The following is a 25,669-nucleotide window of genomic DNA, read 5'->3' on the forward strand; positions in this document are numbered from 1 at the left end:
GTAAAACGTTATTCTGAAACCCTTTGAACATTAGAAATGCCTTTATAATCTTTATAAATACATTTCTATTCGTACTTGTGCTGGAATAAGCAAAACCTGAAGGTACATAAAGTACCAATTTGAATAATGGTTTTCACATTTTCCAAAGGAAATCTAAAATTTGAAGGCGACTTGTGATTTGACTTTTATTTATACGGTTTATACCATGCTTGTGGAAAAATGTTTACATTTTGAATATTGCGTTTTTAAATGCATTTATCTTGTAATTTTGTTAAGAAAAATATCAGTTTAGCGTCTAGGAATAAGTAATAATGGAGCGTATAGCTACGTTGGAAAGAGAAATCGCTGTGCTTCGACAAAAATTGAATGAAAAGGAAAAAGAATTGTACGACCTCCGACAGGATTGGACACCGGTAGGTTATAATTAAATATAATTATTAACCATTACGGATTGCAAAACCTATATTGCGTCCACTGGTGGGCACAGATCTCCATTCAATGAACCGGAAAATGTATGGATGGATACTCCACTACGCTGCTCTACTACGGTTGGTCGAGGTGTTTGGGCTAGCCAGGACTAATGGCTTATTTCCTATTTAATTAATATCTTTATATCTCCATCGGCTCTGCTGTGGCACTTAATAATTAATTTTATCCTATTGGCTGGCACCAAAAGTGGTTCAAGCCTTGAAAAATAAAAAAAATAGATAAAAAAAGCACAGTTCAGACTCACACATACACAATATAGATGGCGCTCTACAAATTTGCCTTCATTTATCCTTCTAATTTCATGGATATGCATATTTTATCTTTGTTTTTGGTATAAATGATGACCCTTATTATTACACCCAGGCAAAACACCTTCCACCCATTATTATTCTGTTCAAAATAAAGCAATGTAGGTAGCAACATAGTTCTATACGTATTTGATCCAAATATGAAGCAACAATTATTTTTATATATCCCTGTGCCATTCGATTACTTATATTTTTGAACAATTATGTACCTCAAGCAATGAAAAAATGTATCATGTTGTTGTTGTTGTAAATGTTAAATCTGAACAGTGTCATAAAAATCTTTTTTGGGGAACTTAGCCTGTAAGTCCCTCATTCTTTGCTTATACTTTCTATGTATTGTACGGTTCAGGTTAAAGATTTTTATTTCCATACATACATACATAAACTCACGCCCGTAATCCCAAATGGGGTGGGCAGAGCCACAAGTAATCAAAGACAACTTGCAGCCACTGTTGATACGAAGTCCTAAGATGGATATGATGAACCTTATGGTGATAAGGGATCAGCCTATCGCCCATAACATTAGTCCATCATGTTAGAGGACGCAATCCCTCTGTCGGTTTTTACGACATGCCTGGGAAGACAAGCAGCTGAACGTGTTCTATGTTTTTTATTTGCTCCCAGAACAGCATAGAAGCATAGATATTTAATTCTCAAAAGAATTACAAATTCACTTAATATGAGAAACATATATTATATTATCTTATATATAATATATTAGCTTATAGTTATAGTTATCCAAGAGTTTATACAAACATGCTATTACTACTTAAGAAAAAAAGAAAAAGAAAATAATACAAAAATAGGTATATATGTTACGTTGCTGCTAGGTTTTAAGTTTGTTCTTAAAAGAAGTCATGGTTTCAGTATTTTTAATTTCTTTTGGCAAGCTGTTATAAATCTGCGCTCTCTCATATAATATATTTTTAATGCCATAAGTTTTAGTTCTAGGTCCACGTAATACAATATTCTTTGTTCCTTGTATTATGCTTGTGGGTCTTTTTGGTGAAAGTGATGTCTGAGTGAATGGTCTTATGTAAAATTTTCCTTACCAGTATGCATGTGTTTTATTTATTTGATATCATTATGTTTATTCCATTCATTCTTTTAAAATAAGGTGTAAACAGTGGCTACTGGAGGTTCAAAAAACCTCAAGCAATTGGAAATAACAACCTGGTTTCCCCGAAAAGTACTTTCGTTTATTCCTCGCCAGTTGGTCGACCAAATTGCAGCATGGCTTATATTGATGTTTCTGTCTAAATTTTAATTTCAATAGTGTTTTTGTTTTGGTAAAATGTTCTCGCGGCGTCCAGTGTAGCGACTCAGTTGGTTACACAGGGGGTGACTGAAAAGCAGCAGCAATGCTGAGGCTCCTCCTTTTCGGCCACAACTGATAATGTGTTACATGTAATTAGGTTTAAGCAATTTTGTAAAAATATTTGTGGTTGAATAAACTTCTTTTTATTTATTTATTTCATTTCAGTTTTACACAAATGTACCCGATGGAGCAGATACAAATCAACCAGTGCAGCTTTCAAAATGGGCCATAGAAAGGTAAAAGGATGACTAGTAATTTGTAATAAGTTCTCAAGTATGACATTTTAGTCCGCTTATAGGGTTCCATACCCAGGGGATGGGTTAGGCCTGTGCCAACCTACCAAGCGTTTTACCAACCTACCAAGTTTGTCTGTCTGAAAGTTATCGTCAACTACTCAGGTACAGTCGCCAGATCCTGTTAAGCAGTATCGGAGCCAATGGGCAAGCGAAGCTGTGCGGAGCTCGAGTGCTGGTTGTGGGTGCTGGAGGCCTGGGGTGTCCAGCAGCACTGTACCTCGCGGCCGCCGGTGTGGGTATGTATTCAAAATCCCCTGGTAGTTGCGGCTTCCGATTACATGCCGCTTAGGGCCTTTGGCTGACACCAGGGATGATGAGGTTGGTAATTCACCTCACAACCCACACGATAAGAAGAAGAAGATTAGAATGCTATTGACATAAGAACACAGATTGGTTGTCTATTTGATGGTTGGTTGATTGGTTGGATCTTAAATGAGTGATGTTGTGGTTGTCAGGTGAGATTGGCATCGTGGATTACGACACAGTGGACCTCACCAACCTGCACCGGCAGGTGCTCCACGGGGAGGGTGACCAGGGCCTCAGCAAGGTGCACTCCGCCGCCAACGCGCTCAGGAGGTAACACTTTCATATTTTAATTAAAACACATCATCATCATCAGCCCATTAACGTCCCCAATGCTTCAGTGAAGTTTTCACTAACACAGTTGTCTCGGCCATTATAGACGGCGATACGGCTCACCTATCACGTTGGTCTAACAGAAAGCTCGGTGAGGCGTGGGTACTTAGTTCACCTCGCGATAGATGTACCTCTGACTACCCCATTTGGGATATACTCGTGAACTTATGTTATTTATATTATTATATCTGATGATGATGACATCATCAGCCCATTAACGTCCCCACGGGACTTCCCTATGGATGGATAGGGAGATCGGGCCTTAAACCATCACGCGGGCCCAGTGCGGATTGGTGGTTATTAACGCCTGCTAACGCAGCCGGGACCAAGCCGGGAATCACGGAGGAGCTCGAGATGAAAACTTTTTTTGTGGTCACCATCCTATGACCGGCCTTTGCGAAAGTTGCTAAATAAATAATTAAAACACATACTGGCCCCGATTCCTGCAGACACCGCCTAATTTTATTTTAGGTTATATCCGTCATTTTCGTATCCGTCGAAAAGGAAAGGGACGGATGATTCACAGCTCTTAATTTTAGGAAGAATGAGTAAATTAATGTGTCGGGTTATTGACTGACGTAAAATTTTTAGACGGTTGGTTTAGATTTGTGCTTAAAATTGACGTGTGTTCCATAAATTTTATGCTTGTCGATTACCCGTCCCTTTCCTTTTCGGCGGATAAGAAAAGGACAGATATAACTTAAAATAAAATTAGATGGTATTTACAGGAATTAGCACCACTGGCCCCGATTCTTGGAGACACCTCCTAATTTTACATTAAGTTATACCTGGCTTATCGTGCCCCTTCCGAAGCACGGATCATCTTACTTTTCGGACTATCAGGTGATCAGCCTGCAATGTCCTAACCAAACTAGGGATCACAAAGTGATTTTTACCGACTTCAAAAAAGGAGGAGGTTCTCAATTCGACCGTATATTTTTTTTTTTTTTTTTTTTATGTTTGTTCGGGCATATCTTCGTCGTATATGAACCGATTTTGATAATTCTTTTTTTGTTTGAAAGGAGATATACCCAAGGGGGTCCCATGTCAAGGAAGTCAGGATCTGATGATGGAAGACCAGAGAAATCGAGGGGAATTTTCAAAAATCGTAGGAGCGACTAGTGCGTTTGTAAAGTCATATTGATCGGATCGATCTTTAGGCTTCGGAAAAACTTCCCGACCTTCGAAAACTGGTCAGCATCAGGGAGATACCCTATGGCCTGGCAAAACTATACAACCTGGAGCAATTTTTCTTTCACGAAACGTATTTAAATCTTGATCAAATTCAATCGCCGGTGCAAAAAAACAAAATGGCGGAAAAAAAAGATGGCCGCCATACAAAATTTTGTCGATTTTGGAAGAAGCCCGTTTGGGTAAAAATAATGTATGGGGCGCTTACTCAAAACGTCATGTAGAGTACGGAAATACTTTCTGGTCACCAAAAACTGCTCCGCATCAGAGAGATACTCTACGGCCTGGCAAAACTATCGCACGTGAACCAATATTTCTTTCAGAGCACTTATTTAAATCTTGGTCAAATTCCATAGCGCGTAAAAAAAAAACAAAATGGCGGAAAAACAAGATGGCCGCCATACACAATTTTGTTTTTTTAGAAAATGTCTCGCGATATAAAATATATATCGGGGTTGTGATCGGATCGTCATGTTAAGTATGGAAATACTTCCCGATTTTCGAAAACTGCTCCGCATCAGGGTGACACCCTACGGCCTGGCGAAACTATCACACCTGAACCAATTTTTCTTTCACGAAACCTATTTAAATCTTGGTCGAATTTAATGGCCGGTGAAAAAAATACAAAATGGCGAAAAAACAAGATGGCCGCCATACAAAATTTTGTTTTTCCAGAAAATGTCTTGGGGGTAAAAATGATGTATAGGGGTGTGATCGGAACGTCATCTTTGAAAACTGCTCCCAATCAGGGAGACATCCTACGGCCTGGCAAACCTATTGCACCTGGATTTTGTTTGTTTCCACGACACCCATTTAAATCTTGGTCAAATTCTGTCGCCGGTGAAAAAAAACAAAATGGCGGAAAAACAAGATGGCCGCCATACGAAGAGGGACAGTTTCGAATAAACAGGACACGCGAGCTGCTTTAGCAGCGAGCCAACCACGCGAAATCTACTGTATCTATACTGGGTGTTAGTGACATCGTAACGAATACTGAGAGGGATGATTCAGACCATGATTCTGAGTTAATATCTAGTGGAATTTTCCGTCGCAAAATTCATGAAATTTTGAGTTTTGTTTTTAATTATTTTCAATTCCATATTGTGTTTTTAGCTGCATAGAACCCAAATTTCAATAAAAAAATCAATAATGACAAATTATCGAAAATTTTCGATGTAATGGAGACAACAGCTGCTCGAACGGGTCAACGGCCACACGCACCGAGCCGCGCGCCCCGCTCCGCACGCCCCGCTCCGCGCGCCCCGCGCCGCACGCCGGCGGCGCGGCGGCGGCGCGGCCTACAAAGTAGGCACTACGAACCGATCCTATTTCTTTCTCTGTCTATCGTAAATTTATAAATTTATTTTATTCTTATTCTTAAATGGACGGATAATCAACAGACATAAAATTTATGGAATACACGTCAATTTTAAGCAGAAATCTAAAACAACCGACAGAATTAAGTTGACAGCACACGTCAAACGGTTTGCATACCAGCGAGATACCTTTTTGATTCGACCGGGTTATTCATTCATTTACTCATAGGAATCGGGGCCATTATCTACCTAAAACAGTTGAAACAGTAAATAATTGTATTCTTTGTTGTCATTAGAATAACTAACAACCAACTAACACAACCACCACAGATTAGGTAATTAGTTACCTACTATGTCAACCATCCACCAACTTAGTATGTAAGTACCTACGCAAAACCTCGCTACACAAAAATCGAGCGAGATCGCGTCTAGAATTGGGCGGACACTCCGCCAGAGTGTTGCCTATCGATATTCTATCGATACCTAGTTAAAAAAAACCAATAGTAGGTACCTATCGATAGATCTTTTAGATCAATACCCATTATTATTACAAAGCAAGACCTATCGGTACTATCGCTAGTATCGATCTAAATGTACTATCACTACTTTCGATAGTTTAGACAATTTTCAAGTTCAACAATTGATAATCTACCTATCGATAGTTCGGCAACTCCGCCGCGTAGGCAATGTCGGCATGTTCAAAGAAAAAAATTGTCCGAGAGGAGTGATCTTATTTTTCTTGTTACATGTTGGTACCGAGGTACTAAGTACTAAGTTATTCGTGGTTTTAAATCTCATTGTTAAATCATCAGTAAAGAACTAATTAAACCTATCCTGTTCTGTGTACAATATTCATGTAACGGCTACGTGCTTACATAAGTACCTAGTAGACGGGAACAACGACTTAACGAACCTTCCGAAGCACGGATCATTTTACTTTCGGACAATCAGGTGATCAGCCTGTAACGTCCCAACCAAAGGCCTTATAAACAGATTTTTGTGATATGTCCCCACCGGAATACGAACCCGGACCCTCCGCATCCCATCGCTCAACCACTGGACCACATAGGCCAAGAAGGTTCTAAGACATAATTAAAGGATCCTGGGACGCAAGACCTCCGAGTTAGGGCTTGTTTGATCTGTCTTGATGGATACTCGGACGTGAATAGCCTCACGGATCAAGGGCAACGCGCGCCAATAAAGTAGGCATTACGAACAGATACTAGGTATTTCTTTGAGTTGATAGGTATCAAGTGAAGTTTCCTGTCGCCAAATTCATAAAAAAATTAGATTTTTTTCAGTCCCATATTGTGTTTTAAGCTGCATAGAACGCACATTTAAAATAAACAAATAAAAATTACTAATTATTAAACTTTATCAATGTCATCAATAATAATAATTACGTATCTACAACTTCAGCTATGCGCAGGTGAATAGCCGGCGCACGGGTCAAGGGCAACGCTCGCCAATAAAGTAGGCATACGAACAGATACTATTTCTTTCTCTGTCACTTGCACCATAAACATACTTCTCTCTCTCTCTCTAGTCGTCGGCTCGACTCGGCCGCGGCCGGTGCGTCGTCGGCGCCCTTAGTCGGCGCCTTTGATGCTTTGCGCTAACGCCGCCGCGCGCTTCCGCTCAGTCGAATACTAAGCTTGACCCGAATCGCGTGATGTTTTTCGAGGATATTTTTTTCGTGTTTGTGAGTGTTTGTTTCATTCTGTAAATGAGTAGTGTCGACTATGATGATAGATCATAGACCATTTACTGCGCAAAAGTATGGAAGATTGTTGATGTTTATTAAAGAGCAAGGTGTTGTGTTTGTGAGTGCGTGTGATACCTACCTACCGCGGAGGAAACGCGATGTTGCATACCTACGTGACGTGACATGTTCTAGGGTACCTACCTAGGTACTTCATCCGAAGGAATAACAATTAAGGTAAGGCAAGAGTAGGGTTTTTATTGTTAATAAGTTAGGAACGTTTTAATAACTGGTAGGTAGGTACCGTGCGTGAAAAATCGTGGCAGTAGGTGTTCTACTTCAACAAACAACATTTTTAAACGTTGAACCACTAAGCATCTAAATACAAGAGAATGAAAACTCCTACCTAGATATCAACATCGTATCACGCACGCGTAACGTAGCCGCGCGTAAGTTTAGCGTCTGTGTGGCGCGTTGTTCGACTTACATTGCGGCACAGTAAAAATTGAAAATCTTAATTAAACATTTGCGACAAGAAAAACACCCACCATCGTTTTTAGTACAATAAAATAGGCGTTCCATTTTTTTTTTCGTTACGATGTCACTAACACCCTGTATGTGTGCGTGAGTGTGTATGATAGCAGCTTCCACTGACAACCACATGTGTGTATGTGTGTGTGTGTGTGTGTGTGTGTGTGTGTGTGTGTGTGTGTGTGTGTGTGTGTGTGCGTGTGTGTGTGTGCGTGCGTGTGTGTGTGTGTGTGTGTGTGCGTGTGTGTGTGTGTGTGCGTGTGTACGTGCGCGTGTGCTCGTGTGCGTGTGCGCGTGTGTGAGTGTGTGTGTGTGTGTGTGTAAACATGTTCATCAATAATAATTGTGATCACTACTAATCATATATTATTATATATCAATATAAATCAGAAAATCTGTCTGTCTGCATCCTTGCTCAGTCTAACCATCACTTAAAATCGTAAAATAAAATAAAATTTTTAACAAAAAAAAAACCGACTTCAAACGCAAAACTAAAAAGCAATAAATAAATTTACTTCGCACAAAGTAATTAGTACGTATTTTCAATTAGTTAATTAATTTTATAAATCTGAAGTCGGTGCCAAGTAAATGCTACAACAACCCTACTACAATATCAAATTACAATGTACACACAATATTGTTTAATACCTATATCAAAGCAATTACAAAACAATGTCAAACAAAAAATTACAAAACAATCAGTATTGAAAAATATAAGAATCGGTACTTCGTTGTAGCATTTCCTTGGCACCGGCTTCAAATTTATAAAACTAATTAACTAATTGAAAATACGTACTAATTACTTTGTGCGAAGTAAATTTATTTATTGCTTTTTAGTTTTGCGTTTGAAGTCGGTTTTTTTTTTGTTAAAAATTTTTGTGATATGTCCCCACCGAGATTCGAACCCAGGACCTCCAGATCGTGAGCCCAACGCTCAACCACTGGACCACGGAGGCCGTTGATTAATGATGGATTTCTGCCTTTCCAGAATTAACTCCCGTGTTAAAGTAACTCCTTACAACACGCAGCTGGCTCCCCACAACGCGATGGACATTGTCAACAAGTACGACGTGTTGCTGGACTGTAGCGACAACCCGCCAGCCCGATACATGCTCAATGACGCCGCCCAGCTCAGCAGGGTGAGTTGGAAAAACCATCTGGTTTAAAAATAAAATTAAGAGAAGTAATTACATAAAATTGCTATTCAAGAAATAAACATAAAATTGCTATTCAAAATTCTAGATTAAGTAAATTAAATTCATCTTTTTTGGGGTTATGTATACGTTTTTACAATAAAATACCAGATAATATTTTAAATTTGTCAGAAAATAAATTTAAAGCTCACGTGAAGCTTACTTTATGTAAAAAAGCTTATTATAAGATTAATGACTACCTAAATGATAAAAATGTCTGGTATTGAATGTGTTCCTCTAGTTATTAAATAACTTGTAATGTATACCCTCATTGGTTTTTAAAAGATGTGTTGCTGTTGCAGTTTCTTGTCATTTCTTCTCCTCAGCCATAACACCTTGCGAAATGACGTAAATTCAAAAATGTTACATTGACCTTCAACAAGTTTATCCATGATAATTACGTTGAATAAATGATTCTGATTCTGATTAATATACAGCTTCAACATTCTGCCAAAAATATCCTTATAATCTAATTTTTAATTGTTATTTTACTTCCTACTCTCTATACGCAAAACCTTACATAACACACATAAACAGCCTACATATGTCCCACTGCTGGGCACAGGCCTCCCCTCAATCAACCGGAGGGGGTATGGAGCATACTCCACCGCGCTGCTCCAATGCGGGTTGCTGGAGGTGTTTTTACTAGAGCGTACTATACCAGCCTCCTTGTCGTGCGTATATTTATAAAAAAAAATGTTTATAACATGTGTGTCATAATTTTTAACAATTTACCTGAAAATTTAAAGGAATTAAATATGATAGAATTTAAGCATGATTTAACGAAATGGTTATTACATTATGTGTTTTTATAGTGTCAACGAATTCGAATTCTTTAACTATAGGAATAAGTCTTAATAATAACATAGTTAAGTATATAAATATTTGCACACCTGCTTTCAGGTTGAATACATGCACTGTTTTACTTAGAATAAGATCTTTAACTTTGTGTTCTAGCAAATAAATGATTGATTATGAATAATATGATTACGGCTAATAGCCGGGACCAACGGCTTAACGTGCCCTCCGAAGGAATCATCTTACTTTTTCGGACAATCAGGTGATTCAAGCCTGAAAAGTCCTTACCAAAAAAAGTCTCACAAAGTGATTTCGACAATGTCCCCATCGGGAATCGAACCCAAACCTCCAGATCGAACCCTAACCACTAGATCACGGAGGCTGTGGTGGCCTTGTAATAATACCATCGAATTGAAATAAATGGTTTAAAAAAATGTTACTTTCAGATTCCTTTGGTTTCCGGCAGCGCTCTGAAGATGGAGGGACAGTTGACAGTCTACGGATACAGAGCTAATAAGAATCCTAATGAGAAGGTATGTGTTTGGGTCTTTTTATGTGCACTGCAATAGACGGTGAGAGTAGGGACGATCGATATTCAAAGATGTTGTATAAACATAGAATATAAAAAGTTTATTATGAAAGGACGCCACACACAAAAAAAAGACAACAACATCATATCAAATTTCCAATAAAACAATTACAAAAAAGCAAGACGGATGTTTGTTGAAATGATCATAAGGTGGTGGTGGACGTCCTGAGATAAAAGGGCCTCACTCAGTACAAGTCGCGGCGTGAACCACGACGCTGGTATTATGTGGACCCTGTTGGGTGACGCACGAACATCGTGTTCCATAAACATGTGTTTATGGTGTACATAAATTATAATATATACCAAATTATTTTAATAGAATTAGAGTGTACATAGACAAATATTATCGCAAAGATGTATACGTAAATACTTAAGGTTAGAATAAAAAAGAAAGTTATTAATGTAGGTAAAACTAGTAAAAAAAAGTAGTAATATAAACAAATATACGAATTCCATGAATGTGTAACATGGATGTTTTATTGGAAAACATCTATGTTTATACATTGTTTTAAGTTTACGCGGTTATAATCATAATTAAAGCACATAATAACGGGTCCCCATTTAAATGCGGTAAGAACCCGTTATTATGTGCTTTAATTATCTATGATTTAACATCGATGGGTTGACTTGGATATTATCGAAACACCGATGTTACTAGAATAAAAGTATCGAAACCTCAATTATTCTTTTCGGCGCCATCTAGCGTTAATTTTTTTACAGAGTGTCCCTAAGAATACTGGGAATGTTGATTTTTCTTATTATTTTTGTGATTTCTAGATGTCTCGGGAAGAGTGGGCTTTTTAAATTTAATGTCATTTTCTAATAAATATAACATTTTATAAATATAATAGACAGTTTTGTTTGTTTCCAAAAACATCGATGTTTTAGACGTATCGATATTTATCGTACATCGATGTTAACATCGAATCAAAAGTTTTTCTAATATCGATCATCCCTAGCTGATCGATCTGGTCAAAGGTTCTACTTCCTAGTGCAAACGACAGTTTGTTCTTTCGGCACGACTATCTACTGCTGCGCGGGGCGGAACTTACCCTAGGGTTTGGACCAATAGGAGCAAAGAATGCCCTCCACGTGGATATACAGGGTGTTAGTGACATCGTAACGAAAACTTCGAGGGATGATTCAGACCATGATTCTGAGTTGATATCAAGTGGGATTTTCCGTCGCAAAAGTATATGGAACTGAAAATAATTTAATAAAAAACACAAAAATTTTCATGAATTTACCGACAGGAAATTCCACTTGATATTAACTCAGAATCATGGTCTGAATCATCACCTTCAATATTCGTTACGATGTCACTAACACCCTGTATATTTTATACAATGTTAACACTCTCATTCCATTCAAGTCAGTATAATAGGGCCATGTAAAAATATTCTTAATTATATAATATTTTTATACTTGTGTCGTTAGTAACAGTATGTTTTTCATTTGATTTTCCCCTTCGTGGTACCGAACTGAGCATAGTATCCAGCCATAAGGTATTGCACCAAAGAGTTATTAATTTATTTCAAGTGCAGTTTTCACTAACACAGTTGTCTCGACCATTATAGACGGCGATACGGCTCACCTATCACGTTGGTCTAACAGAAAGCTCGGTGAGGCGTGGGTACTTAGTTCATCTTGCGATGGTATCCCTGACTACCCCAATCGGGATGTGGTCGTGAACTTATGTTATGTTTCAGGATCCATCCTACGTGGGTCCGTGTTACCGTTGCCTGTTCCCGACGCCCCCACCGCCGGAGGCTGTTGGTAGCTGCTCAGCTCATGGGGTGGCAGGCCCCGTACCAGGGGTCATAGGTTCGTTAATCACAAAGTTCTTATTACACATTTCGAGAGATCAGAATACCTTGTTGCAAGCGACCTACTAGGGTCGATTAATTTTTTCAAACATTTTTCCTCTCAGACGACGCCCTGAGCCGAGGTTCGCGCCCAACTGGGCACCCTCAGGCCTGTGGTCTTAAACGTTGTACCGGGTGAGAGCCTTCAGCGCTCCCCATTTGTCATCTGCGGCAAATCTAAAATAAGTCACGTCAAAAACAAAAAAAAAGCAAACACATACGGTCACGAGCATTAATATGTATGACACTTTGGTACCATGTCACATTAACTTTTTTGACAAATTGAACTGTAAGTCTCACTAAATGAGAAATATGTTAGTGCGACAGAGTCCTAAAGTGGGTACATTATATTGCTCATGACTGTACACGAAACATAAAATAATATTTCCCACTGGGGTAAGCAGAGACTATGGAATTCCATTTGCTTCGATCCTGACACACTTCTCTTGCTTCCTCCACATTCATCAATCGCTGCATACACGCACGCCGGTTCAGAGTAGATCGTACTGAACCTTTTCTAAGGACATCTCCAATTTGGTCTACGTCCTTCTAAGTCTTCCTTTGCCAGCCCTACCACCAACCTTCGCTTTATATACCGCTTTTGCAATTCTATTATCCTTCATCCGCTCTACGTGTCCAAACCAACCTTACATTCCTTTCTCAATCTTAGTCACTATATCGTCTTTTACACAACATCTCTGTCTTATCACACTGTTTCTCACTCTATCACTCAACACCGCAAAATATGCACAAAATGAGCATATTCTGCAGTCTTAGTGACACCGTACCAAAAACTGAGCGAGATGATTCGGCTCATGAGTCTGAGTTAATCATCATCATCAGCCCATTAACGTCCCTACTATGGATGTGGCCATTTTAACCCCCCTGGTCAGAGCTCGAAAATATGGAACTGCTTAAAAAAAACACTAAAATTTTCATGAAGTTTCCGAACGGGAATTCCACTTGATATGAACTCAGAATCATGGTATGAATCATTCCCCTCAGTATTCGTTCCGATGTCACTAACACCTTGTACGTACATCATCAGCCCATTAACGTCCCCACTGCTGGGGCACGGGCCTTCCCTATGGATGGATAGGGAGATCGGACCTTAAACCACCACGCGGGCCCAGTGCGGATTGATGGTTATTAACGACTGCTAATGCAGCCGGGACCAACAGCTCAACGTGCCTTCCGAAGCACGGAGGAGCTCGAGATGAAAACTTTTTTTTTGTGGTCACAAATCCTATGACCGGCCTTTGCGAAAGTTGCTTAACTTCAACAATCGCAGACCGAGCGCGGTTACCGCTGCGCCACCGAGCTCGTCAACACCGTGTATTGATGATATTTTTGTCTCCAGGAGTGCTACAAGCCCTGGAAGCGATCAAGCTGATAGTGGGCCACACTCACGAGCAGCTGCTGGTCGGCAGGATGATACTGTTCGATGGAGACGACATGACCTTCAGGACTGGTGAGTATGTTTTAATGACCAGGGTGTTAGTGACACTAACGGATCTGAGGGGGATGATTCAGACCATGATTCTGAGTTGATATCAAGTGGTTCCATCGCTTTTACTTCTTCAATCAATCAATCAAATATACTTTATTGCACACAACATACAAAACAAATTCACACAAATGGATGATAGATACAGTACAATCTGGCGGCCTTATTGCTAAGCAGCAATATCTTCCAGGCAACCAATGGAAAGGAAACATTATTACAATTCGGCGCGTGACAGTGCAACATCTTGTATAAAGTAATAAATACTAACAAAAAAAAAACAAATTAAATAAATATTAAATAAAAATAAACTACTTCGATGGTGTGGGTTGTGAAGTGGATTACCAACCCCATCAACCCTGGTGTCAGGGTTATTATTGAGCCGCCAAAGGCCCCTGACATGGCTCATGTAACGACTACGTACTTACATCAGTAAGTAGTGACCGGGACCAACGGCTTAACGTGCCGAAGCACGGATCATCTTACTTTCGGAGAAGTGATTGTGATATGTCCCCACCGGGATTCGAACCCGGCACCTCCGGACTGGACCACGCAGCCCGTTGTTGCTATTGTTATTCGTGATCATCATAAATAGACTACTCTGGGCGCCATCCCACTCGCGTCAGACAGAGTACTTGCTTTACAAGTCAGTCGATTACATAAGATTACTAAATCTTTTAAGGGGCAATGTATACGTTTTTACAATAAGATTCCCATTGACATTCAGAATTTGCCTTTCAACTGTTTTAAGACAGTAGTTAAACAAAAACTTCACAAAACAGGTTATTATAAAGTTAGTGATTATTTAGAAGATATGAATGCATGGGATTAACTGTCTGAGAACTGATATTAGGCAGCTAAATTACTCAATTGTATACCAATATTTTATGTTTATTTTTTTAAAGAACGTCTAGGGCCCTATGCCGAGGTTTTTCTTGCAGCTTCTTTTCCCCGGCTATACAGGTTGTGAGAAGCTGCAGTAGTTTTAGGCGGATGAGACGTTCGTTATGTAAAATTGACGATTCAAAGTGTAACTATGTTACCTACTGAATAAAGATATTTTTGAATTTGAATTTGAGTACTGCGAGGCGGAAGGCAGGGAAACCACTGCCTTATCTTTCCCTAAAAAAGTAGAATGAAGAGTATTTTAAATGCTACACCGACAAGAGCGTTGGTTATTCATGAATGTGGAGAAAATGTTTTTCGTTAGTTTTAGATCTGTCTTTATTTAGTAATCACAATTTCATAATTTATCTTGAACACGACCCAACTGGGGTAATCAGAGGTACATCCATCGCAAGATGAGCTAAGTACTCACACCTCACCGAGCTTTCTGTTAGACCAACGTGATAGGTTTTTTCCGGTGGAAAATAGGCGTGAGTATCTATATGTACGAATATTCGTTGCAGTGAAGCTGCGCTCGCGCAGCCTCGACTGCGCGGCGTGTTCGGCCACGCGCACGATCACGCGGCTGGTAGATTACGAGGTGTTCTGCAAGGCTCAAGGCCGGGAAAAGGTGAGCATAAGACTTATACCAATTTAAAAATAAATTAGGTTATGAATTTTGTATAGTACAATGAGGACTGAGCCGTGGTAACCCAGTTGGTAGAACGCTTGCCTCTCACTTCGAGGTCGCGGGTTCGAATCCAGCACAGACCTAAACCACTGACTGTCGAATTTGTTTTCGAATTCATGTTCGGATCATAAATGATTATCACGTGCTCAGCGGTGAAGGAAAACATCGTGAGGAAACCCACATTCCCGAGAAATGCATATTCGGAGGTATGTGACCTAACCTGTATTGGGCTGGTTTTCCCTTCGCGGGTTGGAAGGTCAGTAAGGCAATCGCTTCTGTATTATAAATATTTATCACGAATTTTAGCTGGACAGTTCGGAGAACTGTCAAAATGGAACACTCAACAGTGCTGCCACCTACATTTGAGCTTCTGGTTTTTATCCTCATTGGATAAAAAAATAAGCGGTGTCAAACAGGCTGCGTATTAAATTAATGCAAAAGATGCTAGGGCTGGTAGTTATTTCTGTCAGAGAATTAGCCTGGCGATTCAGAGGGGTAATGCTGCCAGCCTGCTGGGCACCATGCCTCGATGTGAAGCATTGGAGGAGGTGTTTTATTTATAAGATGTGTTTGTTTTGTTTTTAATTATTTGAATAAATAAATTTCTCACAAAATTTTATGCAAAACTCCAAACTTTCGGACAGTCTGGTAATCAGCCAGTAATGCCCTAACCAAACTAGGGACCACAAAGTAATTTTTGTGATATGTCCCCACCGGGAATCTAATCCGGGCCCTCCGGATTGTGAGCCCAACGCTCAACCACTGAACCACAGAGGTCGTTAATAAAGACTAAAAAAAACTAATAAAACAAAATTTCTCCACATTCATGAATAACAATAGCAACAACGGGCTGCGTGGTCCAGTCCGGAGGTGCCGGGTTCGAATCCCGGTGGGGACATATCACAATCACTTCGTGAGCCCTGGTTTGGTCAGGACATTGTAGACTGATTGCCCGAAATTAAGATGATCCGTGTTCCGGAAGGCACTTTAAAACGTTGGTCCCGGTTACTACTTACTGATGTTAGTGAGTAATCGTTACATGAGCCATGTCAGGGGCCTTTGGCGGCTCAATAGTAACCCTGACACCAGGGTTGATGGGGTTGGTATTCCACCTCACAACCCACACGATAAGAAGAAGTTTTAGAAAGTGCTTATGCGCCTGCATGCTATTCAAATTTGTGAATGTTTAATGTTAAGGTAAGTTTTGATAATATTTATTTTATCAAATTTTCAATTGAAATTGTTTAAAATTGCTGTAACCTGTAACTGGGGTCCTTTAAATCACGGGTGAACATGCATTTTCTGGGTAAGCTCGTTCCAACGTCGATCTCTTCTTCTCCTCGTGGAAGAACGAAGTCAAGAGCAAACACATTTTAATTAAAAAAAAAAACATTCGCGGTATTGAAAGATCAAACGTTCACCAAAAACAGTATAGATGGCGATGTATGGCTTTAACGTGATAATCCGTGCTTCGGAAGGCACGTTTAGCCGTTGGTCCCGGTTACTATTTACTGATGTAAAGTAATCGTTACATGAGCCATGTCAGGGGTCTTTGGGTGACTCAATAATATCCCTGACACCCCCCACACACAGTTGACGCCATTGCTTCAAAATCATACCGTCAGTATAATAAGCACTTCTTCTTCTTATCGTGTGGGTTGATGAGGTTGGTAATCCACCTCACAACCCACACGGTAGAAGATCGCTTAAAGCGATTATTGGTTTTTAATTTAGTTACCTGAATAATGGTGCTAATTCCTGCAGACGCCATCTAATTTTATTTTAAGTTATACCTGTCATTTTCTTATCCGCCGAAAAGGAAAGGGACGGGTAATCGACAAGCATAAAATTTATGCAACACACGTCAGTTTTAAGCAGAAATCCAAAACAACTAACGTCTAAAAATTTTACATCGGCCAATAACCCGACAGAGTTAAGTAGACAGCACGTCAAACGGATTACATACCAGCGAGATGCCTATTTTAATCCGGGTTATTAACTCGTTTTAAAATTAACTTGTTGTGAACGGCCGCCGTGGTCCAATGGTTGAGCGTTGGGCTCACCATCCGGAGGTCCCGGGTTCGAATCCCGGTGGGGACATATCACGAAAATCGCTTTGTGATCCCTAGTTTGGTTACGACATTACAGGCTGATGATCTACTCCACCTTACAACCCACACGATAGAAGAAGAAAATTAACTTGTTGACAATCATCCGTCCCTTTCCTTTTCGGCGGATAAGAAAATGACAGATATAACTTAATATAAAATTAGGAGATGTCTGCAGGAATCGGGGCTAATGATTATTCTCATTCTGTTTCTCCGCAGAAACCCAGAGGAACTCGCGTGGTAACAGAACGCCGGGACGAGGAGAAGAAACGCCGGATGACCGGGCAAAGCTACCTCGGTTTCCGGATGACCAGGCCTGACGGGAAAAAGAAACTAGTCCAGGACGTACCGAAGTCGGAACGGAGAATGGGACCGAGTTGTTCTAGCGAGCATTGCTATAAACGCTGCAAAGAAATCGCTTCTGAAACTAGACAGAATCTCTTCGACAATTTCTGGAACAACTTCGATTGGACGCAGAAAAAGCAATATGTAAGGTCTCTGGTCGACAGCGTTACGCCTAAAAGGAGGAGGCTTCAGCATCAGAACGGAATATCTAGAAAGGGAGATTCGAAGGTTTACCATTTGGAAGTAGACGGAAACCGGATACCAGTTTGCATGGTTATGTTTTTAAATACACTAGGTCTTAAAGAAGCCATGCTTCGTTGGTGGATTTCCAGGGTTGACGCGCCGAAAATGCGCAAGGCACCAATTAAGTCGATAAATGTTGGTTCCTATATAGATAGTTTGCCGAAAACCCAGCCTAAATGCCAAGTTTGCAGGGACTCAGATAATTTGACGTATTTGAACATAAGTGACATAAAAAATGCATGCCAACTATACTACCATTATGTGAAGGAGATGAAATCAAAAGGGCAAAATCCAGTTTCGAGGAAGACGTTTACAAAAGTATTCCAAACGAAAAATATTAAGATATTTAAATCGAAAAATGATGGCGATCTTTGCGATGTGAATGCTGAACACAATGCGTTGCCAAGTCTAGATGGCAACGAAAGCTTTGAAGTTAAACAAATTGATGGTAGTCTCGAAAATGTCACAATATACGTTCAGTGGTGATATTTGGTGAACGGCGAAGTCGAACTGGCTTTGCTGGAGTAAAATAGACGAACCGCCATGTTTTTTTATATACAGGGTGTGAGTGTGTTAGTGACACTTTAACGAATACTGAGGCGGATGATTCAGAGTTAATATCAAGTGGAATTTTCCGTCGCAAAATTAATGTATTTTTTTTTTAGTTCTTTTTACATTATTTTCAATTCTATACTTTTGCGATGGAAAATTCCACTTGATATTAACTCAGAATAATGGGCTGAATCATCCCTCTCAGTATTCTACCTAACGAATACATATTTACGACAGACCTCGTAATGAATACTGAGGGGGATGGTTCAGACCATGATTCTCAGTTGATATCAAGTGGAATTTTCAGTCGGAAAATTCATGGTTTTTTTTTAACTATTTTCAGTTCCATACTTTTGCGACGGAAAATTCCACTTGATATCAACTCGGAATCATGGTCTGAATCATCCCCCTCAGTATTCGTTACGGTGTCACTAACACCTTTATAGGGTGAGAACTCAAAAGGATGACGTCATCAACAAAAGCGGTTAAACGTCGTACTCATTGTTACTTAATTCATAAATAAAATTCGAAAATAAGTCTAAAAGTAAAATGAGATTGATTTTTGATCATCTTATGGTGGTATTAATAAACGAATCTCAGCTGAGACTGCCCTCAAGATCATGCTCAAGTCTCTGTTTTTATATGAGAACTGTCACATTGACATGATCTTGAGGGCAGTCTCGAAGCTGAGATTAGTTTATTAATACCACCCTTAGACTGGCTTGTATTTCTAGAATAGCATTTTATAATTTATCTTTAATACCGTTATTTAGCGTATTAAAATTGTTGTTACCTACTAAATGTTGTAAATATATGTAAGAAATAAACATTTCTTTATTTAATAATTTGTGTTATTTTCAATACAACAACAATCAATAGTTACCCTGATGTAAGTAAGTAGTCGTTACATGAGCCATGTCAGGGGCCTTTGACGGCACAATAGTAACCCTGACACCAGGGTTGATGGGGTTGGTAATACACCTCACAACCCACACTAGAGATGAAGAATACAACAAAATAGGTGTCGCGATTTTAGGTTGAATGTTTTAGACGGAAATTAAACTAATACGATTTTGGAATCACTGTTTACTTTCATGAGGTTCTAAATTCGATTTGACAGGATTAATATTAAAACAACTGAAAACAACCCGGTGAACACAAACACAGATTAACAAGAGAGAAAGAAATATGGCGACACCGGAAAAGGTAGTAGGTAGTACATACATGTAGGAAGGGACTTCGTCGTCTTCAATTAAAATGAGCAGGTAGCTCTATTTACTGAAAAGTTAGTTTTCAACTGTATTTGGATAAGTTAATAAGACTGATAGCAGTTTACTTATTAGTTACTACTTTATGTATCACTTATTTACATAGTGTTTGTAAGGTAAATGATGTATCTAACTTACTTCTAACTTTGTAGTATTGTTTTCCCTGTTAAAGGCAGTGTAAGAGGAGAAGATTGTAATGACTGAGGACAGTCATGAAAGTAGGATGGCCGAATGTGGGAATGGAAAGGTATGATGCATGAAAAGGAACGTTTGGAGCGAGAAAGTATGAGAGAGTGAGAGAGACAGAAATAGGAAGCGGAAGTGGTATTATTTATTCATTATTATATAGATAATAAGATGGCGAAAGGTGAAGGTGCGTAGCGTGGGTGTGAATAAAAATAAAAAGACGAACAAAATCAAGGGTGTTTAATTGAAGACGACGAAGTCCCTTCCTACATACATAAACTCACGCCTATTTCCCACCGGGGTAAGCAGAGACTATAGAATTCCATTTCCATTTAATCATAAAGGCGGGCGGGCGCTCGGATTGGCCGTCCGCTGCGTGTTTGTAAATGTGCGTTATTTAAAGGTACCTACAGGTGCCACACGATCAGTAAGGTAGTTTCCAACTAATCAAATCAGTTACTTTTTACTAAACGTCAAAACACTGCATGACAAAGCACACTGTAACGTCACAGGAGAACGTGACAAAATATTGCACTTATTATTAATGTCAAAACCGCAAAAATCACCAGATGAATATTCTTCTATCGTGTGGGTTGTGAGGTGGAGTACCAACCTCATCAACCCTGGTGTCATGGTTACTATTGAGCCGCCAAAGGCCCCTGACATGGCTCATGTAACGACTACTTACTTAAATCAGTAAGTAGTAACCGGGACGAACGGCTTAACGTGCCTTCCGAAGCACGGATCATCTTACTTTCGGACAATCTGGTGTTCAGCCAGTAATGTAACCGAACTAGGGACCACAAAGTAATTTTTGTGATATTTCCCCACCGGGAATCGAATCCGGGACCTCCGGATCGTGAGCCCAACGCTCAACTACTGGATCACGTAGGCCGTTAAGAAGAACACATGAATATGTAACATATTTATTATATTGATATACAGGGTGTTAGTGATATCGTAACGAACACTTTGAGGGATGATTGAGACCATGATTCTGAGTTGATATCAAGTGGAATATTCCGTCGCAAAAGTATGGAACTGAAATTAATTAAAAAAAAAAAAACTATTTTCATATATTTTCCGACAGGAAATTCCACTTGATATCAACTCAGAATCATGGTCTGAATTATCCCCCTCAGTATTCGTTACGGTGTCACTTACACCCCGTTCAAGTACATACTGGTTGCCATATAAGTAGGTATGGATGTCATTTGAATTTTCCATCGCAATAGTATAGAATTGAAAAAAAAAAAAACATTAATTTTGCGACGGAAAATTCCACTTGATATCAACACAGAATCATGGTCTGAATCATCCCCCTCAGTATTCGTTACGATGTCACTACGACTTTATCCTTGAAAAAATATCCTTTGTTTTCTCTATGGTCTAACTCTACTTCGGGTTTTCAGGACCTGGAACTGTCAATACTGCCGCCAGAAAACAGAATAAACCCAAAAGAACTGTCAATGCTGTTATCCTCCGATCAGCGCCATCTGTTAGTGGACGTGAGAAACGAGTCGGAGTTCGGAATGTGCTCGATAGGTGGTGCTGCAAATCATCCTATAGATGGATTTGCGGTTAAGTCTAGCGGGCTTATTGCTGAGATGGTTCGTCAGGGGCACGCAGGTAAGTTGCTAATGGCGCTAATTCCTGTAAACACCATCTAATTTTACTTTAAGTTATATCTGTCATTTTCTTATCCGCCGGAAAGGAAAGGGACGGGTAATCCACAAGCGTAAAAGTATGGAACACACGTCAATTTTAAGCACAAATCTAAAACAACCGTCTAAAAATTTTGCATTGGCTAATAACCCGACAGAATTAAGTTGACAGCACACGTCAAACGGTTTGCATACCAACGAGATACCTTATTAATTCGCCCGGGTTATCCATTAATTTACTCATTCTTCCTAAAATTAAGAGCTGTCAATCATCCGTCGCTTTCCTTTTCGGTGGATAAGAAAATGACAGGTAAAAAAAAAAGCAAAAAGAGCAAAAAAAAAAAAAAGAAAAAAAAAAAGCAAAGCAAAAGCTTAAAGTAAAAATTAGGAGGTGTCTGCAGGAATCGGGGCCAATATTATAGAAAAGATTCACTCTTCTCAGGACAGAGAGAGACTCGAGGCCTTTGAAATGTGGTGTTGGAGGAGGATGGAAAGAATAAGTTGGACAGAAAGGGTTACAAATGAGGAAGTGCTAGTAAGAGTAAGGGAAAAGAGACAAATACTGAGAATTATTGAGGACAGAAGAGGCAAGATGATTGGACACCTAATAAGACACGACGAATTTATTAAAAACATCATAGAAGGAAAGCTAGAAGGAAATAGAGGAAGGGGAAGACCAAGAAGAGTTTACATGGAACAGATTAAAGAAAAGGTTAACGTCGTGTCTTATAGGGAAGTCAAGGAATTGACCTTTGATAGACTGGAATGGAAAATGCTACACCGACAAGAGCATGGCTCTTAAATTGATGATGATGATTATATACTGGGTGTTAGTGACATCGTAACGAATACTGAGGGGGTTGATTCAGACCATGATTCTGAGTTAAAATCAAGTGGAATTTTCCGTCGCAAAATTCATGTTTTTTTTTTAGTTTTTTTTTAAATATTTTCAATTCTATACTTTTGCGATGGAAAATTCCACTTGATATTAACTCAGAATAATCAGATGAATCATCCCTCTCAGTATTCGTTACGATGACACTTACACCCCGTACAAGTACATACGGTAGCCATATAAGTAGGTATGGGTGTTAGTGACACCGTAACGAATACTGAGGGGGATGGTTCAGACCATGATTCTGAGTTGATATCAAGTGGAATTTCGTGTCAAAAAATTCATGAAAATTTTTCTTTTCTTTTTAATTATTTTCCAATCCATACTTTTGCGACGGAAATTTCTACTTGATATCAACTCAGAATCATGGCCTGAACCACCCCTCAAAGTTTTCGTTACGATGTCACTAACACCCTGTATAAGATAAACATACATACAAATTGCCTATACAATATAATACATATAAGGAGAATAAGAAAATAATTTGTCATTGTTCCTTTTCTTTATTAATTACTAATTTAAAATCCATCTTTTCAGTAACCTTCATCTGTCGACGCGGTAATGACTCACAGATCGCTGCGCAGCTGGTCCTAGACCAACTGGATCCGGGCCTCAGAGAGCACGTCAAAGACCTGGTTGGGGGTCTACATGCCTGGTCTAAGGAAATTGATCATAATTTCCCCATTTATTAGACTTGGTTGGGTGGAAAAGATTTCTTTATCACTATTTTTTGGGTTGCAGTGATGTGGCGATCTCGGGAATGTTCACTTTGGGAATATTCCCGGTAGTAAAAGAAGCAAATGTTATGTAAAAAAGAGCTTTATTACTTAGGCAGATAGGATCAGAGTACAAGAAAGAACAGGATAGTTTCGAACCTGTCAAATCAGTTCAGTGTCCTTACTGTTAAAGAGTTTTTGCAACAGGAATATTACCGCTTTGGGAACCTTCCCGGGGACGACATACCACTGGAATAGCAATCTTATCACCGTTTTTTGTTGTATCGTTTTGAAATAAATAAATAAATGTTATTTTCATAAGAGAAAATAATAATAATAATAAAACACTTTATTGCACACAAATTCACAAAACATTTACAGGATAAACTTATTCTAAGGTGGGCAAAGGCGACCTTATCGCTAAGAGCGAGTTTTCATCGAAAAAATATATACAAATATATATATTTATGTTATTTTATTTTTATTGTTTAATAAAACTATACAAAGCAAGCCGTTTATTTTGAAAGCTACTTCGGGAATTCAAAGTCAACCTTTAGTCCTTGACCGTCTAAATCAATGTTCAGATCTTCATCAATATTATCTTCTCCATTCCTCATACGCGGCTTGTCTTCACTATCACTGTATGATACATCATTGAAGATGTCATCCAGCTCTGTTCTTGGTATCAAGCGCAGTTTCTTCAGAAGCCTCTCTGCTTTATCTTCGTTAAGTTTATCACCTTCGAACAGATAGAAAATTAAATCGACCACGCTGAAGTACGAGAGTCTGTTTATCGTGTGGGTTGTGAGGTGGAATACCAGGCTCATCAACCCTGGTGTCAGAATACAACAACATAGGTGTCGCGATCAATAAGGTAATTTCCAACTAGTCAAATCAGTTACTTTTAGTAAAACGTCAAAACACTACATGAAAAAGCACACTGTGACGTCACAGGAGAAGCAAAAATCACCAGATGAATATTCTTCTATCGCGTGGGTTGTGAGGTGTATTACCAACCACATCAACCCTGGTGTCAGGGTTACTATTGACCCGCCCCTGACATGGCTCATGTAACGACTACGTACTTACATCAGTAAGCAGTAACCGGGACCAACGACTTAACGTGCCTTCCGAACCACGGATCATCTGGTGATCAGCCTGTAATGTCCTAACTCTAAACTAGGGGTCAGAAAGTGATTTTTGTGATATGTCCCCACTACGCACTATTAATGTCTTGTTTTGGAATTCATGTTTGGATCATAAATGACTATCACGTGCTCAGCGGTGAAGGAAAACGTCGTGAGAGAACCCACATTCCCGAGAAATGCATTTCGGAGGTATATGACCTAACCTGTATTGGGCTGGCTTTCCCTTCGCGGGTTGGAAGGGCAGACAGGCAGTCGCTTCTGTAAAAACCGGACCTGTCAAATCTTCAGGTTAGGTAAGCGGACCGTGTGGAAAACGGGATAATGCTAGGGGGATGATGATGCACTTGCTTGACGCCCATCGAGCACACGCAAATGAAAAATGTACTTACATACATACAAAAACAGCCTATATACGTCCCACTGCTGGGCACAGGCCTCCCCTCAATCAACCGGAGGGGGTATGGAGCATACTAACATAAAAACTTTACAAAAAAGGTTATTATAAAGTTAGTGATTATTTAGAAGATATGAATGCATGGGATTAACTGTCTGAGAACTGATATTAGGCAGATAAATTACTCAATTGTATACCAATATTTTATGTTTATTTTTTTAAAGAACGTCTAGGGCCCTGTGCCGAGGTTTTTCTTGCAGCTTCCTTTCCCCGGCTATACAGGTTGTGAGAAGCTGCAGTAGTTTTAGGCGGATGAGACGTTCGTTATGTAAAAATTGACGTTTCAAAGTGTAACTATGTTACCTACTGAATAAAGATATTTTTGAATTTGAATTTGAACTCCACCGCAAAAAAATATATTATTTGTATGTTGTGCAAATGGAATTCTATAGTTTCCGCTTACCCCGGTGGGAAAATAGGCGTGAGTTTATGTATGTATAAAAAAAGGAAAAATGTACTTAGTCACCTTTGAATAGACTTTGAAGTTGGCTGTCGCTTATTTTGCTTAAAAATGTTTCTAGGAGGTCCGGCGCGTGGTCTGGCTCTGCATATTTCTCTACTAACTTCTGTTCTTTAGCTATTAACGGGATTGTTTTCTTCAAGGGATCTTCATTAGCAGTCATTATAAATATCGGTAATACTTTCTGGTGTTTTTCGCCGTGTCTGTCGCTGTGTTTATGCTTTTTCGCTTCCAAGTTCTGTTGTTTCGCTTCGCTCTGTAACTGGGCCAATTTCTGTTGTAGCGCTCCGCTTTGCTGTTCTACTCGGCCCTGTTGAG

General features: G+C 39.4%; 1 protein-coding gene across 3 annotated transcripts; it reads left to right on the forward strand.

The window, feature by feature from the left end:
* Positions 1–203: 203 nt before the first annotated feature.
* LOC126379443 (adenylyltransferase and sulfurtransferase MOCS3) lies at positions 204–23,799 on the forward strand. 3 transcript variants are annotated; one of them, XM_050028199.1, is made up of 11 exons: positions 204–413; positions 2,281–2,351; positions 2,514–2,647; positions 2,867–2,987; positions 8,776–8,926; positions 10,225–10,311; positions 12,077–12,191; positions 13,593–13,703; positions 15,146–15,252; positions 21,427–21,643; positions 23,111–23,799. In XM_050028199.1, exons 1-11 carry the CDS (start codon positions 312–314, stop codon positions 23,263–23,265), a joined length of 1,371 nt encoding a protein of 456 aa, XP_049884156.1. In that variant the 5' UTR covers positions 204–311; the 3' UTR covers positions 23,266–23,799. The 3 variants fall into 3 exon arrangements, with proteins under 3 accessions (XP_049884156.1, XP_049884157.1, XP_049884155.1); XM_050028200.1 differs by lacking the exon at positions 23,111–23,799 and adding an exon at positions 22,121–22,588; XM_050028198.1 differs by lacking the exons at positions 21,427–21,643; positions 23,111–23,799 and adding an exon at positions 17,640–19,343.
* Positions 23,800–25,669: the final 1,870 nt, after the last annotated feature.

Source organism: Pectinophora gossypiella, chromosome 29 (assembly GCF_024362695.1).
Source record: "Pectinophora gossypiella chromosome 29, ilPecGoss1.1, whole genome shotgun sequence".
Classification (NCBI taxonomy): domain Eukaryota; kingdom Metazoa; phylum Arthropoda; class Insecta; order Lepidoptera; family Gelechiidae; genus Pectinophora; species Pectinophora gossypiella.